The sequence below is a fragment of the Schistocerca gregaria genome, chromosome 11 (genome assembly GCF_023897955.1).
Source record: "Schistocerca gregaria isolate iqSchGreg1 chromosome 11, iqSchGreg1.2, whole genome shotgun sequence".
Taxonomy (NCBI): Eukaryota; Metazoa; Arthropoda; class Insecta; order Orthoptera; family Acrididae; genus Schistocerca; species Schistocerca gregaria.
The window spans coordinates 50,797,945-50,808,707 of NC_064930.1; the positions used below are offsets into that span (position 1 = coordinate 50,797,945).

At 38.0% G+C, this 10,763-nt stretch overlaps 1 protein-coding gene across 4 annotated transcripts in view; it reads right to left on the reverse strand.

Annotated features, from left to right (window-relative positions):
• LOC126295151 (zinc finger protein 721-like) overlaps window positions 1-7,575 on the reverse strand; it is a 201,094-nt gene extending 193,519 nt beyond the window's left edge. For 2 of the 4 annotated variants that reach the window (XR_007552392.1, XM_049987441.1), the window contains exon 1: window positions 7,439-7,563. Coding sequence is in view for 3 of the 4 variants with exons in the window: in XM_049987441.1 (XP_049843398.1) it covers window positions 7,439-7,492 (54 nt within the window). In the remaining variant the exon portion in view is untranslated. Of the gene's footprint in view, window positions 1-7,438 lie in introns of all 4 variants that reach the window. The other 2 variants (XM_049987439.1, XM_049987442.1) reach the window with 1 other exon arrangement.
• Between the last annotated feature and the right edge of the window lie 3,188 nt (window positions 7,576-10,763).

The window sequence follows — 10,763 nt, forward strand, 5'->3', positions numbered from 1 at the left end:
GTTTCCCTCACTTTCAGCTGTCTGCAGTACCAACATAGCAAAGCCATGTTGGTTAAGATTACAGAGCCATCAGTAATCCAGACTGATATCCTTGCAACTATTCAAAAAGGCTGCTGCCACTCTTCAGGAACCACAGATTAGTTTGCCAACTCTACAGATAACCCTACATTGTGACTGTAACTGTGATATAGCTATATCTATATCATCGAGACACCCAAGATACCCCAACGTCTGAAAAGTTTATGGATCATGAAATGGGGCACTGACAATGTAAAGAAACTGAACGAAAAAATTCAAGAACTACACTTGACAACAAAATAACGTAGAACACTCTCACTGAACACACAACTGTTATGTTATCAAGAGTGATATATCTACCAAAGCAGCCTGTGTAATTTTGAAATATGCAAGAAAAGAATATTTTTGTCTTTTCTCAATCTGTGTTAAAAATATTCATACATTTATTCATTGAAGCACACATCATGTTTCATTAATCCCATCACAGGGGAGAGTTTTCAGGGATGTGGAATGAATCAAGTTATATAACACCCAAATCAGCCACTGCTACCTACTGTGGTAATCTACGAGGTGTTACACAAGATATCCGAGAACTTCATTGCATTACGACATTTAGCCACTAGATATCTCAAGGTACATATATTAGGTACTGTGGCACAAAGTTGCATCATCTTTGGCTGGTGCAGTTGCGAGTTGTCATAGTGCATGTCAGGATATGTTTCAATGCTGCGAGTCGTGGAATGTATAAAATAAAGGAGTAATGCATTTGCATCAAATTCTGTTTCAAATTAAAGAAAACTGCAGCATGTGAAACCCACCACCAGAGGCATTTGGTGAGAGTGCACTGATTCAAGCAAGAATATTTAAGTGGTTCATGTTCTTCAAGGTAAGCCAAGAATCTCCGAAACATGACAAACATTCTGGTCAACCGTTAGCATGCACATCAGAAATGATCACAAAAGTCCGTGATGTGATTCACAAAGACCAAAGGCAGAAAATTCATAATGTTTGTAACAGACTTCGGCTGTTGTACGGCACATCTCAACGAATCTGGTCAGACTGTCAACAAGCAGTTTTCCTGCTAATTTTTGAGACAACTGTGGGAATTCAGCACAAATGGCCAGGGATTTGGGAGAGAGAGAGAGAGAGAGAGAGAAAAAAGAGGGTTTGGTGAACCATGAAAACGCACCCGCACACACTTCGCTAGTTGTGGAGGAACTTCTGGCTAAAAACACCACAGCAACAAACCCTCACCCTTCCTAATTGCCAGACCTTACCCCGTGCAACTTCTACCAGTTCCCAGGATGAAAATCACATTGAAAGGGAGACGTTTTTACTTAACTGTAGACATCCAGGTGGAATTGCAATGGGTCCTGAACAGACTTCACCCTAGATACTTACAGGAGTGCTTCCAAAAATGCAAACAACATTGGCATTAAAACTTCCTGTCAGATTAAAACTGTGTGCCTGACCGATACTCGAACTCGGGACCTTTGCCTTTCACGGGCAAGTGCTCTACCACTGAGCTACCGAAGCACGACTCACGCATGGTCCTCACAGCTCTACTTCTGCCAGTATCTCGTCTCCTCCTCTGTGAGGACCGGGCGTGAGTCGTGCTTCGGGAGCTCAGGGGTAGAGCACTTGCCCGCGAAAGGCAAAGGTCCCGAGTTCAAGTCTCTGTCGGGCACACAGTTTTAATCTGCCAGGAAGTATCATATCAGCATATCAGCACATACTCCGATGCAGAGTGAAAATCTCATTCTGGAAACATTGGCATTGTTGCATACAAGTCCGAAGTGACTACTATGAAGGCAGAAGAGGACATTAAGCCATAAATATAGTTCCCTCATTTTTACAATGAAATTCTCGGATATTTTGAGTAGCACCTCGTCTACTAACAATAAATTATAACCAGTACTAATCTGCTCAAATTGATATTTATAATTACCTCTACATCACTCTATATATGTATATTAGGCCTGTAACAGCTACAATATACCATTCAGATACTGTTTTCATCTAGTACCTCAAACAAGTAAGTGTTCAGGGGGAAAAGCAAAAAGTAAATGATATTCTTGTAATTCAGAAGGAAGCAATCACATTATTGGTGTGGGCAGATAACAGAACACAAAGCAAGCCTTTGTTCATTAAATATATCATCAGCATCATCGTGAACAGCTTCCAGCCCCAAGCTGGGTGTGTTTGGGACAGAAGCCTCTCCATCTAATACTGTTTCCCCACCAGCTTTCTATGTTCACTCCGGTGCAGTCCTCGGCTCTTCTTTCAGCACACTCCTCCAAATCTTTCAACCATTTATCCCTCAGTCTTCCTCTCGGTCGTTTCCTTTGCATTTCCATTTCATGTATCTGCTTGGGAGTCCCCTGATTTTCCTTTCTCTTTGAGTGACGTACCATCTTAGCCTTGGTGTTTCTATCCTGCTCTGCAAGGCTTCCTCTTTTGCTGTTTCTCTTACCCTTTCATTCCTCATCCTGTCTCTCCTTCTTACTCCAAGCCTACTTCTGAGGCACTTTATTTCACATGCTTGTAATCTGCTTACATCTCTTTTCTTCATTACACATGTTTCAGATGCATATGTCAAGAGTGGAATGTAGTAACTCTTCTATGTGACTTCTTTACCTTTTTGTGGGATGTCTTTATTCCAAACGAGGCTCCTAACACTTCGCAGGAAATCTTCTGCTCGTCTGTAATTGAGCATCCAAGCCTTTTCCTTGTGCATTGCTGTCGATAACAGTTTCCACAATCAATAATAGGACGTCAGTATAATGAATTGTGAGTCAGTCAATGACTTCTCATACATAATCTCCTTTGCTTTGTAAATAAATTCGGATGATATTTTCTTTCTTTTGCACCAATTTAATATGCTCTATTAGCTCTCGAACTAAGCTCAACCATGGATATCTTAACATATTCAGAAAAAGGAAGCCAAGTATAAGTGACAACCATCATTACTAACACGTAAAAAAAGAATCAAATATTTGTGAGAAGCAAAATTACAAATATTAATGATGCTCATTTCACTCTCAGAAATTTAAATTGTACATCCCACCCTAACTACAAAGGGGAAATCACGACTTATTCCGGGGAGGGGTGGGGGGGTGGGGGGGGGGGGGTTGGGGGGGGTGGCAGAGGGTACCCTGAGTACCTCTATCGGTTCTCCCTTATATTACAGTCTCGCATTGTTCGTGGAAAGAAGGATTGTCAGTATGCTTCTGTATGGGCTCTAATCTCTCTGATTTTATCCTCATGGTCTCTTCGCGAGATATACGTAGGAGGGAGCAATATACTGCTCGACTCTTCGGTGAAGGTATGTTCTCGAAATTTTAACAAAAGCCCTTATCGAGCTACTGAGCGTCTCTTCTGCAGAGTCTTCCACTGGAGTTTATCTATCATCTCCGTAACGCTTTTGCGATTACTAAATGATCCTTTAACGAAGTGCGCTGATCTCCGTTGGATCTTCTCTATCTCTTCTATCGACCATATCTGATACGGATCCCACACTGCTGAGCAGTATTCAAGCAGTGGGCAAACAAGCGTACTGTAACCTACTTCCTTTGTTTTCGGATTGCATTTCCTTAGGATTCTTCCAATGAATCTCAGTCTGGCATCTGCTTTACCGACAATCAACTTTAAATGCGCATTCCATTTTAAATCACTCCTAGATGGCAGGTAGATGGCATTTTCCTTGACTTCCGGAAGGCGTTCGATACAGTTCCGCACTGTCGCCTGATAAACAAAGAGTCTACAGAATATCAGACCAGCTGTGTGGCTGGATTGAAGCATTTTTAGCAACAGAACACAACATGTTGTTCTCAATGGAGAGATGTCTACACACATTAAAGTAACCTCTGGCATGCCACAAGGGAGTGTTATGGGACCATTGCTTTTCACAATATACATAAATGACATAGTGACAGTGTCGGAAGTTCCATGCGGGTTTTCGCGGATGGTGCTGTAGTATACACAGAAGTTGCAGCATTAGAAAATTGCAGCGAAATGCAGGAAGATCTGCAGCGGATAGGCACTTGGTGCAGGGAATGGCAACTGTCCCTTAACATAGATAAATGTAATGTACTGCAAATACATAGAAAGAAGGACCCTTTATTGTATGATTATATGATAACGGAACAAACACTGGTAGCAGTTACTTCTGTAAAATATCTGGGAGTATGCGTACGGAACGATTTGAAGTGGAATGATCATATAAAATTAATTGTTGGTAATGCGGGTGCCAGGTTGAGATTCATTGGGAGAGTCCTTAGAAAATGTAGTCCATAAACAAAGGAGGTGGCTTACAAAACACTCGTTTGACCTTTACTTGAGTATTGCTCATCAGTGTGGGATCCATACCAGGTTGGGTTGACAGAGGAGATAGAGAAGATCCAAAGAACAGCAGCATGCTTTGCCACAGAGTTATTTGGTAAGCGTGACAGCGTTATGGAGATGTTCAGCAAACTCACGTGGCAGACTCTGCAAGAGAGGCGCTCCGCATTGCGGTGTAGCTTGCTGTCCAGGTTTCGAGAGGGTGCGATTCTGGATGAGGTATCGAATATATTGCCTACTTATACCTCCCGAGGAGATCACGAATGTAAAATTAGAGAGATTCAAGCGTGCACAGAGGCTTTCCGGCACTCTTTCTTCCCGCGAACTATATACGACTGGAACAGGAAAGGGAGGTAATGACAATGGCACGTAAAGTGCCCTCCACCACACACTGTTGGGTGGCTTCCGGAGTATAAATGTAGATGTAGATATACAACACGAAGTACATACCAACCAGAAAATCATTTTTTTATTGGCCCATGAGACAGTTTCCAAGCTGTTATATATAATGACTATGGAAATTCATGTTGTATTGTTCAATACGCAATTGTATAAATACACTTCAATTAAACATTTTATAGACTGGCTAAATTTAGTTAAACAATACAAAGTGATTCTACACACACACACCCTTAAGAATGGTAAAATGTAAGCTGTTTGATTATAATTAAATTAAGAGATCGTTTGCATCACTATTTATAAAGTCATCTACAGTGTGGAAAGCTCTTTCTTTCAGATAGTATTCTACAGCTTCTGAACTTATTATTTTTAAATGCCTTCTCCCACTGGGTTGTTGCTTAAAGAGAGATTTTCATATATGAAGAAAGTATTTTTGTAGGTCTAGTCCAGGGAATATTCAATGAGTTCCTATTCCTAGTTCCACAAGAGTCAATATTTAATCGACTATCATGTTTACCCCAATTGTTCATGGTGTGCATAAAGATGCAACACATGTATCGACTTGTGACAGTCATAATTTTGTTCTATATGAAACAAATTTTGCATTAGTGTATGCTCTTAACCCTACATATAACAAACAGCTTTTTTCTGCCAAAGAAAGACACCATAACAGTTGATGCATGTGTGGGAAAAGGCGAAACTGACAAGGATTATCAGTTTAGCACTAACATAGGATTTAACTTCCCGAGTAGGTACAACACACAGTACAGTTTTGCTGCATAAATCAGCCGTGTTTGTGTTCCAATTCAGTTTGGTTTTGAGGTGGATACCCAGTAATTTGACAAGCTTTTGCCATGCCAGTCATTATCCCTCAAGAACATTATACTCTCAATTTTAACTATTGTTTACTTGTAATCCACTTTCCCAAAACCAGCAAGATGCCATCTATATCATACATTACTATTTCCACATTTGTGTCATTAAGAAAAGTGATAAAAATTTGGTATCTCATCTGCATCCATTATCGCTTCAAAAGCTTAGACAGATCATTAAAAAAACTGTCCGAACAATAATCCTTCACACAGACACACACACGCACACACACACGTGTATGCGTATGTATTATAGTCATCTCTGTAAAATAGTGTATGAAAATAATATGAAGACCTGAATATAAAACTGTGGATAAATATAAATTATGCTATGAATCATATGCTTTTGTATATCTGTTAGTTAACAAGTATCTAATAACTTAAGTCTTACATATACAACTAGAAATAAATGTATACAACACTACATTGGCTAAATATTTTAAGTCATTTGAGCAAGTTGACATGGCATATATGACAAATGCACAGACTGTACATAACTTAGAGAAAGGGGAATAAATAAAGGCCAATCAATCAAAACAAAGTAACCAGTATACTAGCAGAACCTGTAACCTCTAGTTTTTCACAAAACTTATCAGAAAGTAACCAGCAGTAGCCACGTTTACATAGTTACCTGAAGTGTAAGTGGGTCCCCTATAACAAAGTTTCCAAACAAACCCTAAGGATGCCAGTCAAACTGTTTATGAAAAAGCACCACCATTTCCTATGATCTAGTTCATTTTATACATTTTAAGAATTCCTTTATCTGCCCAATGTTATCAGAACTAAGTAATTGTGTATTTTTGTACGATTTAATATTAAGAATTAATAATATGTTGGCTATACTGATAAACTCTACGCATGTTCTTGTGTTAAATTGTCATAAACAATCTGAAACTGATGACTGCTCTGCATGACAAATGCAAATATGAAAGAATAATGCATGTGAGGTGCAAAGGTTTTAGCGAGTCTTCAGTTTGATGTCAGTTTGGCGACGTAAAATTTAGTTAAGCAGCTCCTCAATTACCATCACAACACTTCACAAATCTGGAAGCTTTGACGGCTGTTAATAGGCTGCTTAAATTTACGCTGTTCCGGAGGATTAAATAGTACATTATCTTACCAGTTACCTTTTAATTTACTCGACATGCGGTATTATTACTATTCAATTCAATCATTTACTACCCAAAAAAGCAAGGGAAAATTTCGATCTAATTAAAATTAGCATATTGTATGAATACAAAACATGACATCAGTAACAGACAACAATCTCGAACTATATCGGTATTCATACTAGCTGATATTAGCGACAAATTTTTGTATGTATGTGTATTGGAGGGCGCATGTGTGCTGGAGTCATTAAGTCGAAGATACAACTGTTGAAAAGTATGTAACAAGTAACATTGCGTCAATTTAATTTTGTCAGTAACCACAGACGTCAACAATTGCATTTTTTGCTATTCCTCTTCACATTAAAGAAACACTAGCTGACATTAGAAAAATTAAAATCTACGTGAATAAATAGTTCCGCGCGACTGAAATATCTGTAATCAAATTACATGATTAAAATACAAAACAGGATATTCCCTAACTCTCGATGTTCACGTTACGTAGCTACGCGATGTTAACATGTCAGCTGTGCAGCGTAAGCAGTAACGACGCTGCAAGTTGCCAAGGCACCTGTCAATACGTAAGACGCCCTCCTCCATCTTTACTTCCAATTATTAAGACAGAACACAATTTCTTCTGACTGCCAGTTAACGAAGACTACCAATTCTGGCGTAATTACACTTTCTCCTGACATATCTTACCTCAGTGACGTTACTATTTTCTGACGAATGTTTTTCATTTCCATTCGAATCCATTTTCCTTAAGAAATACTACTTGTAAACACTACGGTACTTGATAAGAAACAATCAAACTTTCGTGAGCAGAATCAAAGATCCTTACAGATGATATTGATCGGAGGAGCTGCACTACAAGAGCAAGCGAAGTACTTTAATTATATAAAAAAGAAATTTAAATTATGCGATGAAGGAAGGTCGAACAAAGCATTTGAAAAAATGCATATTCAAATTAAAGCTAAACAAGAAATACGATAGTAAAGTATCAGCGTTATGGAAATACTGTATGCATATGACAATTGTTGGGATGCTGCATAGGGTGTAATCAGAAGGCTTAGAATGTTTCCCACTTTAGGTAGGAGAACTATCTAAAGTTTCGACGAGCTGTTCCACTTGCGTTTGCACGTTTCAATAGAGAACGAATACAGCATTTTTTGGTGATTTTAACTGCGTGTTATTAGAGCGAAATGTCGTTCATATGCAAATACCTTTAAGAACAAAATGAAAAATAAAGCATTGTTACGTAACCAGAGGTTGGATTGTTTCAGAGGATTGCTAGAGTACTCATGCATTTAGTGTGGTGGGGCTAGGAACTTGAACGGACTAAAAATGTAGGCGGTTTTGAAATATCGCAACCTAGCCTCTGTTATTACAAGAACCACTTTAAACTTACTATTACACTACTTTAAGTTCGTTTTTGCAGCAATGTCAGCATGTACCATCAATAAGTGCGAGGCCATCTGGCGTTCCGTTCGACAGGAAAGTTAGATGGGACCAACTGCCGTTGTATTTGCATTTGTATGTCCGATATTTTCGAGCGATTACTTCCAAACCAAATAATTTGCCGACAAACATTTATATCTAGTTAAGAAATAATATTAACAACTGTAAACACAGTCTGGTTTAGATGCATATTCTAGCAGTTCCACACATTCGTTTTACAACATAAATGTACCATATCAAAAAATTAAACAGGTATTTTAGAGCTACCGGAGTTAATTGCTCTGAATATTTGTCGTAATTATCGAATTTAACAGTTGATACATTGAAGAGTTTTATGCCATTACTGAAAGACTATCAAGGGCTTTGGAGAATTGGTAGCTGCAGATGCCTCTATATTGTTTTTATGACACTGTATAATAACTAACTGTAGTGCTTCTCACTTATTTTCACCCATATAACTGAGGCAGATGTCTAGTGACAAGACTGACATTCCTCGTGAAAACTGATGACTGGAGTGGTCACAGTTATTCAGTGACATTAGCATACTGTACTGTAATGGTCAAAGGTCTGTGCTCATCCCTAGTAGAGACAGCACAGAAGGCAGTTGGAGATGCCAACAAGTGCTCCACACTAAACACAAATTATTATTTAATAAATTGCAGCCAAATAGCCATATACAGTTACTTTGCTTCACATTTTACAGTTACAATTTTTGCATATTCATTTATAGATTTCATTCCTTTACTGCAAGATTCTGTGTGATATCATTCACAGTCTTCGTTACACAGTTCTTATACACATGTTGTGGTTGGGTCATTATATTTTTTGTTTTTGTAAATTTAATGATGAAAGCCATGAATAGATAATGTAGTTACGACATGTCCCAGTTTGAAGTTTGGTGCTGTATACGAGCTGTTCGTTTTGCTTCAGTGCCATAGAACTCCAGCCTTACAAACAAAGACTCATATTATGCAATTGTGAACCAGGAATAACTACATGTTAGCAGCAGAAGTAGACATTAATTGGAATTAAATGAAAATATGTTTAAGATTATTTTTTTTTTTTTTATTTATTCAACATCCATGAGAACCATTTCACTTGTGATCTCTGGAAAGTACATTAGACCACTTGTTTTTGTTTGTAAATACAAATACAAATGTTTTATTCCACTTTTAAGCATATTTACATAAATACTTATTGTATATTCTTATTTTTCTTATATGTTTGATATTCTGGAGGATCTCCACATAATGGACCTATCACAAAGAAAAGCAATCTAATCTGATCTAAAAGCTAAATGAAAAATAACTTGTAGAATTCCTTTGTACCCTGCTGGATAACAAGTTAAAATGGAATCAAAACACAGATAAGCTAATCAAGAAGTTCAGAGTGGGCTTATTTTGCACATTTTCTCCCCTTTTTTCCCTTCTCCCCCTTTTGTCCCTTCCCTTTCGAGCAGAAGCGAGCTGTAACAAAACTGCATAAAATAAACATCTGTACATCTTGCAGAAGCCACCATAAAGATCCCAGAATTATTACACTGACTTCCCAATGTATTCACTCTTGTATGTAGTGGAATGTTTGCTACAAGTTGTTGACTTTGACCAGTGACATAGGAAACATACAAAAAAATCCAAAAAACAATATAATGTGATGTTATTGGCAATTTTTTTTAAACAGGATGTGCTAGAGATCAGTTGGTTACCACAACCGAATTCTTTTAGTATCTCATAAGTTGGCTTCGCCAACTCAAACCAAAACTATCTTCAAAAGTAACCCATACCTTGGGCTAAGCTACAGATCAACCTGTGACCCCAACCAGTCCCCCCCCCCCCCCCCCCCTGCCCCCATACTCATAGTCTATGGCAACTAGAAACAAAACTGGTAATATACACATGAAAAAGTGGCATGACAACTGTCAACATTACCTCACTGGCTTAAACCAACAACTCACCCCGTATGTTACAACTGACAGAGTATTGACATAAGTTTAAGTGAGAGCTTAACAATGAAGAATAAATGAAGGTACATATCTTTATCCTAATGATACAAATAAGAACAATAAATTTGCATTTCCTCCATCATAATTTAATTATAATATAATGTACCCTTCATGACATGAGTAAAAGTATCACTTTTTTTCCCTTTAAGAGTGTTATTTTACTGAAGTGGTTTCCTCTGTTCTTACACTAAGGGATGCCTTTTAACTGTGAGAATTCATTTATTTTATAAAAACTTTGACCTATAAGGAATGTTTTTAGCAGCTTTTTGAGTACTTGCACATTACTATTTTCCTTTTTTATATCAATGGAAAGCACACTGTGAACATTTGTAGTTGATCCAGTAAATCCCTTTAGAGTTTCAAGGCCTCGGTGCAAGTTTTTCACCTATTTTGCGTCATGGTTGTGAATGTCATAATTTGTCTGAAAAAATTCATTGTTGTTACCGACAAATGACATATGTATTGATCTTTAATAGTAAATCCTGAGAGACTCAAAGATACCCAGCAAAAATGTTCTGTTAGAGACCCCGTATATTAATCTCACTGCTCGTTTTTGAAATTTGAGAA